This window comes from Melanerpes formicivorus, unplaced genomic scaffold, assembly GCF_026170545.1.
Source record: "Melanerpes formicivorus ecotype bairdi unplaced genomic scaffold, bMelFor1.0.p_v2 SCAF_701, whole genome shotgun sequence".
NCBI classification, from domain to species: Eukaryota; Metazoa; Chordata; class Aves; order Piciformes; family Picidae; genus Melanerpes; species Melanerpes formicivorus.
In genome coordinates this window covers 1-18,275 of record NW_027143053.1, presented here as the reverse complement: position 1 = coordinate 18,275, position 18,275 = coordinate 1, and the positions used below count along the sequence as shown (strand labels likewise).

General features: G+C 68.1%; 2 protein-coding genes and 1 long non-coding RNA gene across 3 annotated transcripts; 1 reads left to right on the top strand and 2 right to left on the bottom strand.

Moving 5' to 3' along the window:
* Positions 1–191: 191 nt before the first annotated feature.
* LOC137460683 (RNA-binding protein 42-like) lies at positions 192–6,174 on the bottom strand. Its single transcript, XM_068170869.1, is given in 10 exon segments — positions 192–369; positions 1,039–1,233; positions 2,975–3,095; positions 3,731–3,823; positions 3,825–3,915; positions 4,095–4,243; positions 4,562–4,722; positions 5,029–5,272; positions 5,373–5,487; positions 5,954–6,174. Coding segments are annotated over 10 exon segments (1,467 nt in total). The 5' UTR covers positions 6,139–6,174; the 3' UTR covers positions 192–256.
* Positions 6,175–7,355: 1,181 nt separating this feature from the next.
* Positions 7,356–9,277, bottom strand: LOC137460685 (uncharacterized). Its single transcript, XR_010992992.1, has 5 exons — positions 9,203–9,277; positions 8,930–8,950; positions 7,957–8,073; positions 7,554–7,597; positions 7,356–7,467 (listed from the first exon to the last, which is right to left on the bottom strand). It is a non-coding gene; the product is annotated as an uncharacterized lncRNA (long non-coding RNA).
* A 1,105-nt stretch (positions 9,278–10,382) lies between these two features.
* Positions 10,383–15,414, top strand: LOC137460687 (uncharacterized; the record flags this gene model as incomplete). The annotated part of the gene is given in 8 exon segments (XM_068170871.1): positions 10,383–10,490; positions 11,340–11,942; positions 11,944–12,010; positions 12,060–12,257; positions 12,260–12,307; positions 13,256–13,426; positions 13,828–14,916; positions 14,966–15,414. Coding segments are annotated over 7 exon segments (2,547 nt in total), but the record flags the coding sequence as incomplete, so codon positions are not given.
* Positions 15,415–18,275: the final 2,861 nt, after the last annotated feature.

Below are 18,275 nucleotides of genomic sequence, written 5' to 3'. Positions count from 1 at the left end.
CTCCCCATCCTCTCCCAATCCTTCCCCATCCCCTTCCAGTCATTCCCAATTCTTCCCAATCTCTCCCCATCCCCTCCTAATCCTTCCCCATCCCTCCCCATCCCCTCCCCATCCCTTCCCAATCCCTTCCCAGCTCCTCCCATCCCAAACCACCCCCACCTTCAATGACTCTTCCAAGCCTCCAAGCTCAGCTTTATTCCCCGCCTAGGCCCTCCCCATCCCCTCCCAGTGCCCTCCCAGCGCTCCCAGTCCGGGGTTATCTCAGGCCCAGCTTCTTCTTCTCCCTCTGCTTCCGCCGCACCACCTCCAGGTTCCGGTCCTTCCACATGCTCTTGCGCAGCTTGATGGGGCGGCTGCCCACGTACTTGCCTGCAGGGGGCGCACTGGGCTCAACGGGGAGGCACTGGGAGGGGATTTGAGGGACTGGGAGGCACCAGGAGGGACTAGGCAGTGTCCAGGAGGGCACTGGGATGAACTGGGAAGGACTGGGAAGGGACAGGGATGGCATTGGGAGGAACAGGGAAGCACTAGGAGCTGCTGGGAGGGGATTGGAGGGACGTGGGAGGGGGTGGGAGGGCACTGGGATGAACTAGGAAGGGACTGGGCTGAACTGGGAGGCACTGGGAGCTGCTGGGAGGGGATTGGAGGGATTTGGGAGGGAGTGGAAGAGCACGGGGATGAACTGGGAGGCAGTGGGAGCTGCTGGGATGAACCAGAGGGGATAGGAAAGGCACTGGGAGGGAACAGGATAGGGGAGAGGAGAGGCACCAGGAGGGGAGAGGTGCCGGGAGGGAAGGGGAGAGGCGCAGGGAGGGGAGGGGAGAGGCGCAGGGAGAGGAGGGGAGGGGCAGAGGCGCAGGGAGAGGAGGGGAGGGGCAGAGGCACAGGAAGGGGAGGGAGAGGCAGAGGCGCCAGGAGGGGAGGGGAGAGGCACGGCAGAGACGCAAGGAGAGGAGAGGCACAGGGAGGGAAGGGAGAGGCGGCGGGCGGGGAGGCACCGGCAGGTCCTAGAGCTCCCCCTGGTGGCCGGCCGCTCACCGTTCATCTCCCTCATGGCCCGCACGTAGTCGTTGGGGTCCTTGAAGGACACGAAGCCGTAGCCCTTGGTCTTGCCGGTGCGCTTGTCCCGGATCACCTTGGCCTTCAGGAAGGAAGGGTAGCGCCCGAAGGCCCTGCCCAGGATGTCGTCGTTCACCTCGTTGCCCAGGTCCCCACAGAAGATCCTGAAGTCGTCTGGGGAGGAGCAGCCACAACCCAGCAGGCTCAAGAGGGCCCTCGAGGTCCTTCAGCTCAGCCCCGAGGTCCTCAAGCTCAGCCCTCAGCCCCCTCCATCTCAGCCCTGAGCCCCTCCAGCTCAACCCTGACCTCCCCTGAGGTCTTCCCCGTCAGACCTGAGAGTCCTCAACGCCAGTCCTGAGATCCCTAAGGTCTTCAACATCAGTTTTAAGGAGCTCAAGCTCAGCCCTGAGCTTCCCAACCACAACCCAGGAGCTCTTTGAGGTCCTCAGGCTCAGCCCTGAGCTCCCCAACCACAACCCAGGAGCTCTTTGAGGTCCTTAGGCTCAGCCCTGAGCTCCCCAACCACAGCCCAGGAGGTCTTTGAGGTCCTTAGGCTCAGCCCTGAGCTCCCCAACTACAGCTCAGGAGGTCTTTGAGGTCCTTAGGCTCAGCCCTGAGCTCCCCAACCACAGCCCAGGAGCTCTTTGAGGTCCTTAGGCTCAGCCCTGAGCTCCCCAACCACAACTCAGGAGCTCTTTGAGGTCCTCAGTCTTGGCCCTGAGCTCCCCAACCACAGCCCAGGAGCTCTTTGAGGTCCTCAGTCTTGGCTCTGAGCTCCCCAACCACAGCCCAGGAGCTCTTTGAGGTCCTCAGTCTTGGCCCTGAGCTCCCCAACCACAGCCCAGGAGCTCTTTGAGGTCCTTAGACTCAGCCCTGAGCTCCCCAACCACAGCCCAGGAGCTCTTTGAGGTCCTTAGGCTCAGCCCTGAGCTCCCCAACCACAGCCCAGGAGCTCTTTGAGGTCCTTAGGCTCAGCCCTGAGCTCCCCAACCACAACCCAGGAGCTCTTTGAGGTCCTCAGTCTTGGCCCTGAGCTCCCCAACCACAGCCCAGGAGCTCTTTGAGGTCCTCAGTCTTGGCCCTGAGCTCCCCAACCACAGCCCAGGAGCTCTTTGAGGTCCTTAGACTCACCCCTGAGCTCCCCAACCACAGCCCAGGAGCTCTTTGAGGTCCTTAGGCTCAGCCCTGAGCTCCCCAACCACAGCCCAGGAGGTCTTTGAGGTCCTCAGGCTCAGCCCTGAGCTCCCCAACTACAACCCAGGAGGTCTTTGAGGTCCTCAGTCCCAGTCCTGAACTCCCCAACCACAGCCCAGGAGCTCTTTGAGGTCCTCAGGCTCAGCCCTGAGGTCCTGACTCTCAGCCCTGAGGTCCTTAACCGCAGCCAAGAGATCCTCAGCCTCAGCCCTGAGCTGCTCAACCACAACCGTGAGACCCTTGAGATTCTCAGCCTCAGCTCCTCCTGGTTCCAGTCCTTCCCAGTAGCCTCCTAGTCCCTTCCCAGGCCCATTAAAACCGCTCCCCATCTCCTCCCAGTTCCTCCCAGTTGCCTCCCAACCTCTCCCAGCCGCCTCCCATTCCCTTCTAGTGCTTCCCAAACTCTTTAAATCCATTACCAATCCCTCCCAGTAGCCCCCAGTCCTTCTCCATGCTCTCCCAGTAACCTCCTGCTCCCTCCCAGTAGCTTCCCATTCCCTCTAGTTCCTCCCAGTCCCTTCCCACTCCCATTAAAACCCCTCCCAACCCCCTCCCAGAGCCCCCAGACCTCTCCCAAGCCCTCCCAGTCCCACTCCAATGCCCCCCAGCCCCTCTCCCGGTCCTCTTCCCACCTTTCCCAATCCTTCCCACTGCCCTCAGACCTCTCCCCATCCCCCTCCCCTTACTCCCAGTGCCTCCCGGTCCTGCCCCCAGCGCCCACCAGCATCCCACTCGAGCAGGCTCGGATCCTCCCAGCTGCTGCCGGCGGCGGTGCGGATGCAGCGCTTCAGCCTCTCGCCCCGGCCCTTGCGGCGCTCCTCGCCCGCCGGCTCCGCCCCCGCCTGGCCGGCACCCAGCAGCAGCCAATCAGCAACCAGAACGCACCCCCAGCCGCCCCGCCCCGCCGCGTCCCTCACGCGCCAAAACCCGCCCCCCCCCTGCCCCGGGACGGGCAGCTGCCAATCAGCACCCGGCACACGAGCCGGGAGAGGAAACAGCCAATCAGCAGCCAAAATCCATACCCAAACCCCTCCCCGCTACGCTTGCCCAGACTGCACCTCCCGGCCCGGGACCGGAAGCAGCCAAGCGGCACCCAGGAGCTAAGCCCTCAGCCCGCCCCTTCCGCCTGATTGGCAGCGGAAGCTGCCAATCAGCAGCCGAGATCCGTCCCCTGAGCCCTCCCAAAGGCTCCCCCAAAGCCCCTCCCAGTCCCTCCCAGTCCCCTCCCAATCCCTCCCAGTCCCCTCCCAGTGCCTCCCAAACCCCTCCCAGTGCCTCCCAAACCCCTCCCAGTGTCTCCCAAACCCCTCCCAGTGCCTCCCAAACCCCTCCCAGTGCCTCCCAGTCCCCTCCCAGTGCCTCCCAGTCCCCTCCCAGTGCCTCCCAAACCCCTCCCAGCCCCCTCCCAGTCCCTCCCAAACCCCTTCCCAGTGCCTCCCAGGCCCCCAAATCCCCTCCCAGCCCCCTCCCCCCTCACCTCAGGCTGTAGGAAGGGAGGGTCTGGGGGGCGGGTCCGGCGCGGGGCGTGGTGCCGGAGCAGCCAACTGGGGCCCAGGGCGAGGCTCGGGAGGAGTGGGCGGAGCCGGGGCGGGGCCTACAGGCAGGCAGGGACCAATCCTGGGCTCTTCCGGCGGGGGGGGCACGCGGGGGGGGCGGCTCCTCCTGGGGGTGGGGGGGGAGAAGGGGAGGGAGGTGTGGGGGGCCAATCGGGTTTTAAAGGAGGCGGGGCCCGCTTTAGCTCCACCCACCCCCAGGGGGCGCAAAGGCTTTTAGGGGGGGAGGGGAGTTGTAACCCCCCCCCCCGGGGTGGGATTTTTGCCCCTCCCCCCCCGCCCCCTTACCTGCCCCTTGCGGGGGGGGAGTGGGGTACACGGTGGGGGCTGCCTGGATCACCGGGGGGGTGACTTTGGGGGTCCCCAGGGGGGGCCTGGGACCCCCCCCCGGCCCCCAGCGGGGCCAAAGGGGGCACCGGGGCCCCTCCCCCTGGCACCTGGGAAGGGGAGGAAAGGGTTAAAGAACTCCCAGGAAGGACCAGAAAGCACCAGGGACCCTCCCCAGTCCCTCCCACTGCCTCCCAGTCCCTCCCAACCCCACCCAATCCCCTCCCTATATCTCCCAGACCTCTCCCAGTGCCTCCCAGTGCCTCCCAGTCTACTCGCAGTCCCTCCCAGTCTCTCCCAATCCCCTCCCTCTCCCTCCCAGTCCCCTTCCACTCCTCTCCCAACCCCCCTCTCTAACCTTCCCACTGCTCTCCCAGTCCCTCCCTGCCTCCCCCTTCTCTCTCCCTCTCCCTCCCAGCAGCACTCACCGGGGCTGGGGGCCGCAGGCTCCCCGCCATGGGGGGCAGGGGGGCTGGGGGAGGTCTCTGCAGAGGAGGGGCCAGCAGCAGGGGAGGGGCAGGAGGAGCCCCCAAGGGGGGACCGACAATAGCCCCAGGAGGGGGGCGCAGGGACAGGGCCCTGGGACCAGCTGGGGAGGGGGATGGGGGGGGTCAGGGACCCCTTCCCATTGCCCCCAGTCCCCTCCCAATCCCCTCCCAGTCTGTCTCAGTCTCCTCCCAGCCTCCCCCAATCCTCTTCCAGTCCCTCCCAGCTTCCCCCAATCCCCTTCCAGTCCCTCCCAGCCTCCCCCAATCCCCTTCCAGTCCCTCCCAGCCTCCCCCAATCCCCTTCCAGTCCCTCCCAGCCTCCCCCAATCCCCTTCCAGTCCCTCTCGGTCTCCCCCCAGCCCCTCCCAGCCCCTCCCAACCCCTCCCAACCCCTCCCAGCCCCTCACCAGCTCTCTGCAGGACATGAGGCACGAAAGCTGGGCGCAGGATGGGAGCCCTCTGGGGTGAGACAGCTGCAAGGGGGAGAACACATAACAGGCTGAGGCTGGGGGGGACTGGGAGGGGATTGGGAAGGAAGGAGTGGGAGGGGCCTGGCACTGACCTGGCCCCCACGAACGGCACCGGGGGGGACACCAGGGGGGCTCCGACGGTGGCAGCTGCGGCGGCTCGAGCCTCGAGGGTCTGCTGGACCTGGGGGAGACTGGGATGGACTGGGAGGCACTGGAGGGCCCTGGGAGGGGGCTGGGGGAGGGCACTGGCCCCACTGGGAGCCCAGGGGCTCACTGCTCACCTGCTGGTAGGTGTTGGTGGCAATGATCGGCCGCAGCACCGGGGGGGGGTCCTGCCAGGGGGTCCCCCCGGGGGAGGGGCCGGGGTGGGGCCCCCCCAGCACCTCCTGCTCAAAACTGGGACAGGGAAGGCCCCTGGTGAGCTTTCAGTCTCTCCCAGCAAGCTCCCAATATATTCCAGCCTACTCAAGCCCCTTCCCAGTGCCTTCCACTCACCCCAAATCCCCTCCCAATCCCTTTCCAGTCCCTCCCAGTCCACCCCAACCCCCTTCCAGTCCCTCCCAGTCCACCCCAACCCCCTTCCAGTCCCTCCCAGTCCACCCCAACCCCCTTCCAGTCCCTCCCAGTCCCCCCCAATCCCCTCCCAGTCCCCCCCAATCCCCTCCCAGTCCCCCCCAATCCCCTCCCAGTCCCCCCCAATCCCCTCCCAGTCCTCCCCAATCCCCTCCCAGTCCGTCCCAATCCCCTCCCAGTGCCTCCCAAACCTCCTCGCACTCCACCCCAGCAGCCCCAGTACCTCCCAGTCCATCCCAGTGCCCACCAGTCCCCTCACGCCCGCTCTCCCCCACCCCCCAGGCCTCACAGCGCCATCTCCGCCTCCATCTCCTTCAGCCGCTCCTCGCCGCTCTTGGCCGGGCCCTGCCCCGCCGCCGCTCCGTTCCCCACCGCGGCCCCTGCCCCGCCGCCGGCTCCTCCGCTTGGGGCCGAAGCCCCAACTGCAGGCCCGGGGCCCGGGGCGGCCGCGGGGGCCGCTGCCGCCGCCGCCATATTGAGGAGGGAGAAGGGGAGGGAGGCGCGGGGGGGATGTACGTCACTTCCGGCGCGCCGCGGGCCGGAGGGGGCACTTCCGGTGGGGACTCGCCGTCCCTCAGGGAGGCGCGTGGCGCGCGGCGGTGACGTCAGAGAGCGGCGCCGGCGCCACCAGCCCCCGCCCCCCCCCGCGCCCGGTGACGTCAGAGCCCCGTGATGGGAGGGGGGAAGAAAAAAAGGGGAAACGCAGGCAAAAAGCAGGCGAAAAATGCAATTTATTGAAGGGGGGGGAGGGGGAAAGGGCTCCGACACTGCGTCACTTCCGGCTGGGAGCCCCAGCGTCGCCCAGGGAGCCCCCAGCCCCTTCCCAGTGCACACCTGGAGCCCCCAGAGAGCCCCCAGCCCCTTCCCAGTGACCACCTGCAGCCCCCAGAGAGCCCCCAGCCCCTTCCCAGTGCACACCTGGAGCCCCCAGGGAACCCCCAGCCCCTTCCCAGTGACCACCTGGAGCCCCCAGGGAACCCCCAGCCCCCTTCCCAGTGACCACCTGGAGCTCCCAGTACCCTCCCAGTGACCACCAGTAGCCCCCAGTAGCCCCCAGCCCCTTCCCACTGCCCACCAGTAGCCCCCAGAGAGCCCCCAGCCCCTTCCCAGTGCACACCTGCAGCCCCCAGTCCCCTCCCACTGCCCACCAGTAGCCCCCAGGGAGCCCTTAGCCCCTTCCCAGGAACCACTAGTAGTTCCCAGCCCCTTCCTAGTGACCACCAGTAGCCCCCAGGGAGCTCTCAGCCCCTTCCCAGTGCACGCTAGTAGCCTGCAGCCCCTTCCCAGTGACCACCAGTAGCCCTCAGTCCCCTCCCAATGCCCTCCAGTAGCCCCCAGCCCCTTCCCAATACACACCTGGAGCTCCCAGCCCCTTCCCAGTGACCACCAGTAGCCCCCAGGGAGCCCCCAGCCCCTTCCCAGTGCCCACCAGTAGCCCCCAGCCCCTTTCTAGTGTCCACCAGTAGCCCCCAGTCCCCTTCCCAGTGCCCACCAGTAGCCCCCAGTAGCCCCCAGCCCCTTTCTAGTGTCCACCAGTAGCCCCCAGTCCCCCTTCCCAGTGTCCACCAGTAGCCCCCAGGGAGTCCCCAGTCCCCTTCCAGTGCCCACCAGTAGCCCCCAGCCCCTTCCTAGTGCCCACCAGTAGCCCCCAGCCCCTCCCAGTGGCCACCAGCAGGTTGCAGTGCCCTCCCACATCTCCTCCCAACCCCCCCTGGTGCCCCCCAGAGCCCCTCCCGGTGCCCCCCCCGGCAGTGCTCAGTGCTTCAGTTCGCTGTAGAGGTCTCCTCGGGTCCCCTGCAGCTCCTGGAGGTCAGAGGTCAGCAGCAATCAGAGGTCAAGGGTCACAGCTCATCCCCATCTGCGGTCGGGCCCCACCCCCCTGCCCTCACCTGATAGGTTGGATCTGGCTCGGGGGGGCGGGGCTTAGCCATGGCTGGAGGGGGGGGGAGAAGGAGGCGGAGTCAAAGTGGGAGCCGCATCCCTCTGGGCCACGCCTCACCCAGGCCACACCCCCTTCCACGAGCCACACCCTCACAAAGCTCCGCCCCCAGCCCCACCCTGTCGGTGCCGCACCCTCCCTCCGGCCGCTCCCCTTCTACTCTAGCCCCGCCCCCTGCTCTGGCCCCACCCACTCCTCCATCTCTAGCCCCTCCCCATGCCCTCCAACCCCCACCCCTTCCCCTCCAGCCACACCCCTCTGCCCCCCTTCCCTTCTGGCTCCACCCCCTTCCCCTCTGGCCCCGCCCCAATCTCTCTGGCCCCGCCCCCAAGCTCCCTGGCCCCGCCCCCAACCTCTCTGGCCCCTCCCTGCCAGCCAGAAGGCTCCGGCGGCGATCAGCAGGGTCAGGATGATGTCACCAGCGACGAGCGCTGCGATTGGTCCAGGGCCAGGCAGGCAGGAGCTGCAGTCTGGGAAGGGAGGGGGAGGGAGGGGAGGGGAGGGGCTCCCAGTATGCACCAGTACAGACCAGTGACCCCCAGAGACCCTCCCAGTGCCCCCCAGTTCCCTCCCAACCCCTCCCAGTCCCTCCCAACCCCTCCCAGTGCCCCCCAGTCCCCTCCCAGTCCCTCCCAGTCCCCTCCCAGTCCCTCCCAGTCCCCTCCCAACCCTTCCCAGTCCCTCCCAGTCCCCTCCCAGTGCCCCCCAGTCCCCTCCCAACCCCTCCAAGTCCCTCCCAGTCCCCTCCCAACCCCTCCCAGTCCCTCCCAGGCCCTCCCAGGCCCTCCCAGTCCCCTCCCAGTCCCTCCCAGTCTCTCCCAGTCCCTCTCAGTCCCTCCCAGTCCCCTCCCAGTCCCTCCCAGTCTCTCCCAGTCCCTCCCAGTCCCCTCCCAGTCTCTCCCAGTCCCTCTCAGGCCCTCCCAGTCCCTCCCAGTCCCCTCCCAGTCCCTCCCAGTCCCTCTCAGTCCCTCCCAGTCCCTCTCAGGCCCTCCCAGTCCCCTCCCAGTCCCTCCCAGTCCCCTCCCAGTCTCTCCCAGTCCCTCTCAGTCCCTCCCAGTCCCCTCCCAACCCCTCCAAGTCCCTCCCAACCCCTCCAAGTCCCTCCCAGTCCCCTCCCAGTCCTTCCCAGTTACCTCCCAGCCCCTCCCAGTTACCTCCCAGCCCCTCTCAGTCCCTCCCAGTCCCCTCCCAACCCCTCCCAGTCCCCTCCCAGTCCCCTCCCAGCCCCTCCCAGTCCCCTCCCACTCTCTCCCAGTCCCTCTCAGCCCCTCCCAGTCTCTCCCAATCCCTCCCAGTCCCCTTCCCGTGCTCCCAGTAAGGCCTCACCTCTCTCAGCCACTGCCAGCCCTGGAAGCAAAGGGGGGAGGAGGGAGCCCCATGAGTGCTCCTCCCCCACCCCTCCACTTCCCCTTTTGCCAGGGGGAACTGGGAGGGAATCTGGGGGGGGACTGGGAAGGAGTTTTGGGGGGGGGGGGACTAGGAGGCACTGGGAAGGGACTGGGATGGGGTCTGGGGGACACTGGGAGATACTGGGGGGCACTAGGATGGACTGGGAGGGGGTCTGGGGGGCACTGGGAGGGACTGGGGGGGGTCACTCACCGAGGAGCAGCAGCAGCAGCCCAGGGGGGGGTCATGGTGAGAAGCGTCTGGGGCGGGGACAGCGACGGGGAGGGGACTGGGAAGCACTGGGAGGGGCCTGGGGGGGGCACTGGGCCATACTGGGAGGCACTGGGGGGGGCTCTGGGGGGCACTGGTCCATACTGGGAGGCACTGGAAGGGCTCTGGGGGGCACTGGTCCATACTGGGAGGCACTGGGGGGGCTCTGGGGGGCACTGGTCCATACTGGGAGGCACTGGAAGGGCTCTGGGGGGCACTGGTCCATACTGGGAGGCACTGGGGGGGGGCTCTGGGGGGCGCTGGTCCATACTGGGAGGCACTGGGAGGGGCTCTGGGGGGCACTGGTCCATACTGGGAGGCACAGGGAGGGCTCTGGGGGGACACTGGTCCATACTGGGAGGCACTGGGAGGGGCTCTGGGGGGCACTGGTCTGTACTGGGAGGCACTGGGAGGGCTCTTGGGGGCACTGGTCCATACTGGGAGGCACTGGGGGGGGGGCTCTGGGGGGCACTGGTCCATACTGGGAGGGCTCTGGGGGGCTCTGGTCCATACTGGGAGGCACTGGGAGGGCTCTGGGGGGCACTGGTCCATACTGGGAGGCACTGGGAGGGGGCTGGGGGGCACTGGTCCATACTGGGGGGCACTGGGAGGGGCTCTGGGGGGGCACTGGTCCATACTGGGAGGCACTGGGAGGGCTCTGGGGGGCAATGGTCCATACTGGGAGGCACTGGGAGGGGCTCTGGGGGGCACTGGTCCATACTGGGAGGCACTGGGAGGGCTCTGGGGGGCACAGGTCCATACTGGGAGGCACTGGGAGGGGCTCTGGGGGGCACTGGTCCATACTGGGAGGCACTGGGAGGGCTCTGGGGGGCGCTGGTCCATACTGGGAGGCACTGGGAGGGCTCTGGGGGGCACTGGTCCATACTGGGAGGCACTGGGAGGGGCTCTGGGGGGCACTGGTCCATACTGGGAGGCACTGGGAGGGCTCTGGGGGGCGCTGGTCCATACTGGGAGGCACTGGGAGGGCTCTGGGGGGCACTGGGAAGGGCGCTGGGGTCCCCTCCCCTCCCCGCGCATGCGCGGGACGCGCGGTGCCGCCCCTCGCAGGCGTGGCCTCGCTCTGGCCCCGCCCCTCCGGCGGGCGGCGATTGGGCAGCGCGGCCGGGAGCGGGGCGGGGAGAGGGAGGCGCGCGGTGCACGCCGGGAGAGGAGCCCGGCCGGCGGCGCCGCGTGCGTGACGTCCGACGTCCCTCGCGGGGAGCACTTCCGGGTACCGGCGCCGGGGCCTGGGGGCCGGGAGGGGTCCTGGGGTGGTCCTAAGTAGGCCTCGGGTGGGCCTGAAGGGATCTGGGGGGTCCTGTGCTGGCCTGAAGGGGCCTGGGGGCGGAACTGGGGGGTCCTGTGCTGGTCTAGGGGGGGTCTGAGGGGGTCCTGGGGGGGCTGGGGGGGATCTGGGGGGTTCTGTGCTGGTCTAGAGTGGTCTGGGGGGGATCTGGGGGGATCTAGGGGGTCCTGTGCTGGCCCAGGGGGGGTCTGGGGGGGGTCCTGGGTGGGATCTGGGGGGTCCTGTGCTGGCCTAGAGGAGTCTCAGGGGATCCTGGGTGGGACCTGGGGGGTCCCTGTGCTGGCCCAGGGGGGTCTGGGGGGGTCCTGGGTGGGATCTGGGGGGTCCTGTGCTGGCCTGGAGGGGTCTGGGGTGGATCTGGGGGGTGCTGTGCTGGCCTAGGGAGGTCTGTGGGGGGTCTGGGTGAGATCTGGGGGTTCCTGTGCGGGCCTAGGAGGGTCTGGGTGGGATCTGGGGGGGTCCTGTGCTGGCCTAGAGGGGTCTGAGGGGGTCCTGTGCTGGCTCTGGGGGGGGGTCCTGGGGGCTCCTGGATGGCTCTGGGGGGGTCCTGGATGGCTCTGGGGGACTCCTGGGTGGCTCCTGGATGGCTCTGGGGGGGGTCCTGGATGGCTCTGGGGGGGGTCCTGGGGGCTCCTGGATGGCTCTGGGGGGGTCCTGGATGACTCTGGGGGGGGTCTGGGGGCTCCTGGAGGGCTCTGGGGGGCTCCTGGGACCTGTTCAGCTGCTTCTTTCTTTTCCGTTTCTTTTAACCGTTTCTTTCTGTTTCTCTCCCAGGACCCCCCTGGGCCCCCCCACGCCGCCGGGATCCCTTCCCCCGCCGCCCCTCGGAGCCCCCCGCCCGGCCCGGCCGCCATGCCCGCTCCCGGCTGCCGCCGCTGCCCCCTAGCGGCCGCCCTGCGCCGGCCCCGCACCTCGGAGCCGCTCTGCCGCCGCTGCTTCCTGCAGGCCTTCGAGGACGAAGCTTCCAGCGTTCACCGGCGAGCCCCCCCCGCAGAGGCCCGCCGGGGCCCCCCCTTCGGTCACCGGGGCCCCCCCCAGCCCCTCCCCAGCCTCCCGAGCCTGCCGCCCCTCCCCCCCCGGGCGCTGCTCCCCGGGCAGGGTCCCTCGGGGCCCCCCCCAGGGCATCCCCAGGGGATCCTCCGGGCCCCCCCCAGCCTTTCCCGGCCCCCCCAGCCCCCCTCGGGACCCCCCCCGAGCCCTCAAGCTCCCCTCCAAGCCCCTGCCGCAGCCGCTCCGGGCTCCCTCCGAGCCCCCCGGGACCCCCCCGGCCGCCTCCAGTCGCCTGCAGGCTGCCCCCCAGAGCCCCCCCAAGAGCCCCTCCGGGCCCCCCCCCGGGGCCCCCCCCGGCCCGGCAGCTCGGTGGCCATCGCCGCCTCGGGGGGGGAAGGACTCCTCGGTGCTGGCTCACCTGCTGGTCCAGCTGAACGAGCGCCTGGGGGCGGGGCCGGGGGGCGAGGGGGCGGGGGCCGGGGCCGGGGGGGCGGGGCTACCGCTTCCTGCTGCTGTCGGTGGACGAAGGCATCGCCGGGTACCGGGAGGCGGCGCTGGGGGCGGTGCGGGCGGCGCGGGGGGCGCTGCCGCTGCTGGTGCTCTCGCACCGGGAGCTCTTCGGCTGGAGCGTGGACGAGCTGGGCCCGGCGGGGCTGGCCCGCGGCGGCTCCCGCTGCACCTTCTGCGGCGTCTTCCGCCGCAGGCCCTCGAGAGGGGGGCCCGGGCCCTCGGCGTCGACTGGATCGCCACCGGTGAGCCGCCGCGACGGGGCGGGGGGGGAACGGGGCGGGGGGAGGGGCTGGAGCAGGGGAGAAAGGGAGTGGAGGGCGCTGGGGAGGGGTTGGGGTAGGGGAGAAAGGGAGTGGAGGACACTGGGGAGGGTTGGGGTAGGGGAGAAAGGGAGTGGAGGGCGCTGGGGAGGGGTTGGGGCAGGGGGAGAAAGGGAGTGGTGGGCGCTGGGGAGGGGTTGGGGCAGGGGAGAGAAAGGGAGTGGAGGGCGCTGGGGAGGGGTTGGTGGTAGGGGAGAAGGGAGTGGAGGGCACTGGGGAGGGACTGGGAAGGGGTTGGGGAAGGGGTTGGGGCAGGGGAGAAAGGGAGTGGAGGGCACTGGGGATGGGCTGGGAGGGACTGGGGCAGGGGAGGAAGGAGAGTGGAAGGCTTAGGGAGGGGTTAGGAGGGGCTGGGAGGGACTGGGGCAGGGGAGAAAGGGAGTGGAAGGCTTGGGGAGGGGTTGGGAGGGACTGGAAGGGACTGGGGCAGGGAAGAAGGAGTGGAAAGCACTGGGGAGGGGTTGGGGCAAGGGGAGAAGGGGAGTGGAAGGCACTGGGGAGTGGTTGGGAGGGGACTGGGAGTGGTTGGGAGGGGACTGGGAGGGGTTGGGAGGAGATTGGGAGGGGTTGGGAGGAGATTGGGAGGGATTGGGAGGGGACTGGGAAGGGATTCAGGCAGGGGAGAAGGAAGGGAAGACACTGGAGAGGGTTTGGAAGGGGTTGGGAGAGGATTGGGAGAGGCTGGGAGGAGTTGGGAGGGGTTGGGAGAGGATTGGGAAGGGCTGAGAGGAACTGGGGGAGGATTGGGAGGGGCTGGGAGAGGATTGGGAAGAGTTGGGAGAGGATTGGGAGGGGATTGGGAGGGGTTGGGACTGGCTGGGACTGGGAGGTTGCTGAGCGCTGTCCTCTGTCGCCCCCTGGCGGCCGCAGGGCACAACGCAGACGACCTGGCCGAGACCCTGCTGATGAACCTGCTGCGGGGGGACGTGGCCAGGCTGCGGCGGGCGGCCACTGAGGCCCCCAGGAAGCCCCCGGGGGCTGCCAGGAGCCCTCCTCAGAGGCCTCCAAACCCCCCTGGGGACCCCCAGGAGTTCCGGGGAGGCCACCAGGGATGCTGAGGACTCCACCAGAACCCTCCTGAGAGCCTTCGCAACCCCCCTGAGACACCTCCAACTCCCCTTGGGATACCTCCAACCCCGCTGGGAGACCACCAAGAGCCCCCTGGGAACCCCCAGGAGCTCCGGGGAGACCCCCAGGGACACCGAGGAGCCCCTAGAGACCCCCAGGAACTCTTCTGAGATACCTCCACACCCACTGGAGACCCCCAGGAGCCCCATGGAGACCACCAGGGACACCACGAAGCCCCTGGAGACCACCAAGGACACTAAAAGCCCCCTGGAGACCACCAGGGACACCAAGAGCCCCCTGGAGACCACCAGGAACCCCCTGGAGAGCACCAAGAGCCCCCCAGGGACCCCCAGGAGCCCTCTGGAGACCACCAGGGACACTAAAAGCCCCCTGGAGACCACAGGAACCCCCTGGAGAGCACCAAGAGCCCCCCGGAGACCCCCAGGAGCCCCCTGGAGACCACAAGGAACCCCCTGGAGAGCACCAGAGCCCCCCAGAGACCCCCAGGAGCCCCATGGAGACCACCAGGGACACCAAGAGCCCCCCAGAGACCACCAAGAGCCCCCTGGAGACCCCCAGGAGCCCCTTGCGGACCACCAGGAACCCCCTGGAGACCCCCAGGGACACCAAGAGCCCCCTGGAGAACCCAAGGGACCCCCTGGAGACCACCAAGAGCCCCCCGGAGACCACCAAGAGCCCCCCAGGGACCCCCAGGAGCTCCTTGGAGACCACCAAGGACACTAAAAGCTCCCTGGAGACCACCAGGAACCCCCTGGAGAGCACCAAGAGCCCCCCAGGGACCCCCAGGAGCCCCCTGGAGAGCACCAAGAGCCCCCCAGGGACCACCAGGAGCCCTCTGGAGACCCCCAGGGACACTAAAAGCCCCCTGGAGACCACCAGGAACCCCCTGGAGACCCCCAAGAGCCCCCCAGGGACCCCCAGGAGCCCTCTGGAGACCACCAGGGACACCAAGAGCCCCCTGGAGACCACCAGGAACCCCCTGGAGAGCACCAAGAGCCCCCCAGGGACCCCCAGGAGCCCCCTGGAGACCCCCAAGAGCCCCCTGGAGACCACCAGGGACACTAAAAGCTCCCTGGAGACCACCAGGAACCCCCTGGAGAGCACCAAGAGCCCCCCAGGGGACCCCCAGGAACCCCCTGGAGACCACAAGGAACCCCCTGGAGACCACCAAGAGCCCCCCGGAGACCCCCAGGAGCCCCATGGAGACCACCAGGGACACCAAGAGCCCCCCAGAGACCACCAAGAGCCCCATGGAGACCACCAGGGACACCAAGAGCCCCCAGAGACCACCAAGAGCCCCCTGGAGACCACAAGGAACCCCCTGGAGACCACCAAGAGCCCCCCGGAGACCCCCAGGAGCCCCATGGAGACCACCAGGGACACCAAGAGCCCCCCGGAGATCACCAGGAACCCCCTGGAGACCAGGAGCCCCCCGGAGACCAGCAAGAGCCCCCTGGGGCCCCCCGGGAGCTCGGTGGAGCCCCGCCGGAGGGCCCCCGGAGCGCGCCGAGGCGGCGGGCGGGGCGGGGCCGTGTGGGCGGCGGTTGCCGCGGCTGAAGCCGCTGCGGCACTGCTACGAGAAGGAGATCGTGCTGTACGCCCACTTCCGGGGGCTGGCCTACGTCAGCACCGAGTGCCTCTACGCCCCCCAGGCCTTCCGCGGCCACCCCCGGGCCCTGCTGAAGGAGCTGGAGGCCAGCCGGGGCAGCGCCGTGGCCGCCCTGGGCCACTCCTCGCGGGCGCTGGCCCTGGCGCCCCGGGCGGGGGGCGGCGGCGGCGGGGCCGGGGGCGGGGGGCCGGGCGCCTGCGCCCGCTGCGGCTTCGCCTCCAGCCGCCGCCTCTGCCAGGCCTGCGTCCTCCTGGCCGCCCTCCAGAAGGGCAGGCCCAAGGTGGGGCTGGGCAAGAGGGGGCTGGGGCTGGGGCTGGCCTGGGCGGGGCTGGCCGGGGGGATGGGGGGGCAGGGGGGAGGGCTGGGGGGGGAGGTCAGGGAGGTTGTGGCTGTGGTGGGGGAGGGCTGGGAGGTGGAGGTGGAGGTGGAGGGCTGGGAGGTTGTGGCTGTAGGGGTGGAGGGCTGGGAGGTTGGTGGGGGAGGACTTGGAGGTCAGGGAGGTGGAGGTCCTGGAGGTTGTGGCTGTGGGGGTGGAGGGCTGGGAGGTGGAGGGGGAGGGGGAGGGCTGGGAGGTGGAGGGGGAGGGTTGGGAGGTGGCCTTGAAGATGGAGGTCAGGGAGGTAGAGGTCTGGCAAGTGGCAGTGGAGGTCTTGGAGGTTGTGGCTGCCGGGGGGTAGGGCTGGGAGGTGGCGCTGGAGGGGAAGGTCCGAGGGGGCCTGGGGGCGGCCAGGGGCAGGAGGTGGAGGTGGAGGTGGTTGGGAGGAGCGGAAGGAGCCTGAGGAAGAGGCTGGCAGGGCTGGGCCAGGTGAGAGGAGCCCTCAACATCTGGGACTTCTAGGAGGGGGACTGGGAAGGGCTTGGAGGGACTGGGAGGGGACTGGGAAGAGCTGAGAGGGGACTGGGAGAGACTGGGAGGGGACTGGAGGGACTGGGAAGGGTTTGGAGGCACTGGGAGGGAATTGGGAAAGGAGTAGGAGAGACTGGGAGGGGCCTGGGGGGGCGGAGCGGCTTCCCGCCCTGCATGCAAATGAGCCGCGCTCGAGGGGGCGTGGCTATGTAAATGAGCTGGCGGCCAATGAACCAATGGATGCTGAGGAGCCTCTGGAGTTGTGTTTGCTTCACCACCCCACCCCGGGGCAGGCCCCGCCCCTGCTGCCCGGGGCCTCCTCATTTGCATACTCATCAGCAGGGGGGGCGGAGCCGAGCCCTGGGCTGCTCAGCCAGGCCTCATTTGCACATCATTTGCATATGGTGGGCGGTACCTCATTAGCATAGCGGCTCCCTCGTTTGCATATTAATGAGCACCGCCTGCACCTGAGCCAGGGCTCACAAGCCTCCTAATTAGCATGGGGAGGCCACGCCCAAATCTTCATTTGCATAGCAATGAGCACCACCTTCACCTGACCCCGGGCTCAGCAGCTTCTTAATCAACATCGAGAGCCACCCTTCTCATTAGCATATTAATGAGCACACCAACTTCATCTGAACCAGGGCTCAGATGCCTCTTAATTAGCATGAGCCCACCCCCCTCATTTGCACATGAAATGAGCACAGCCTGCTCCTGACCCTGGGCGCAGCAGCCCTCTTAGTTAGCATGGGGAGCCCCCCTCATTTGCATATTAATGAGCACCGACTTCACCGGACTCTGGACTCAGAATCCTCTTAATTAGCACGACCCCACCCACCCCCTCATTTGCATATGATATGAGCACCCGACTTCACTTGAGCCAGGGCTCAGATGCCTCTTAATTAGCATGAGCCCACCCATTCCTTCATTTGCATACCAATGAGCTTCACCTGAGCCAGGGCTCAGAAGCCTCTTAACTAGCATGGGGAGCCCACCCTTCCTCATTTGCATATTAATGAGCACCGCCTTCACTTGAGCTAGGACCAAGAAGCCTCTTAATTAGCATGGACAGCCCACTCCCTCATTTGCATATTAATGAACGCAGCCTTCACCTGAGCTGTGGTTCAGAAGCCTCTTAATTAACATGAGCCCACCCACCCCCCCTGATTTGCATATTCATGAGCACAGCCTGCACCTGACCCAGGGCTCAGCAGCCTCTTAATTAGCATGGGGAGCCCATCCCCTTATTTGCATATTAATGAGCACCGTCTGCACCTGACCCTGGGCTCAGAAGCCTCTTAATTAGCATTAGAGAGGGGGCCCCCCCCCGCCATTTGCATATTAATGAGCACAGGAACCACTGCCTTGGGGGGCAGCTCCGGAGCCACTGAGGAGCGGGAGGAGAGCTAGTTTGCATATTAATTAGCACGAAGGCCACTCCCTCTGGGGCCAAGTAGGTGCAGAGCACAATCAGCAGGGAGAGTCCTAACCTGCAAGGGACTGGGGGGGGACTGGGGAGGGACTGGGGGGGACTGGGAGGGGATCAGGGGGCACTGGGAGGGACTGGGGAGGGGACTGGGGAGGGGATCAGGGGGGCACTGGGAGGGGACTGGGAGGGACTGGGAGGGGATCAGGGGGGGACTGGGAGGGACTGGAGGGGACTGGGAGGGGATCAGGGAGGGACTGGGAGGGACTGGGAGGCACTGTGAGGGACTGGGAGAGACTGGGAGGCACTGGAGGGGACAGGGAGGGACTGGGAGGGGATCAGGGGGAACTGGGAGGGACTGGAGGGGATCAGGGGGGCACTGGGAGGGAACTGGGGAGGGGATCAGGGGGGCACTGGGAGGAACTGGGAGGGAACTGGGGAGGGGAACAGGGGGAACTGGGAGGGACTGGAGGGGACTGGGAGAGACTGGAAGGGGACTGAGAGGGACTGGTGGGGATCAGGGGGGCACTGGGAGGGACTGGGAGGGAACTGGGGAGGGACTGGGAGGGGATCAGGGAGGCACTGGGAGGGGACTGGGAGGGACTGGTGGGGATCAGGGGGGGCACTCACTGGGAGGGAACTGGGGAGGGACTGGAGGGGATCAGGGGGGCACTGGGAGGGACTGGAGGGGACTGGGAGGAAACTGGGGAGGGACTGGGAGAGACTGGGAGAGACTGGGAGGCACTGGGGGGGGACAGGGAGGGGACTGGGGAGGGGATCAGGGGGGGGACTGGGAGGGACTGGAGGGGACTGGGAGGGAACTGGGGAGGGACTGGGAGGGGATCAGGGGTACACTGGGAGGGACTGGAGGGTACTGGGGGGGAACTGGGAGGGGACTGGGAGGAAACTAACAGGAAAC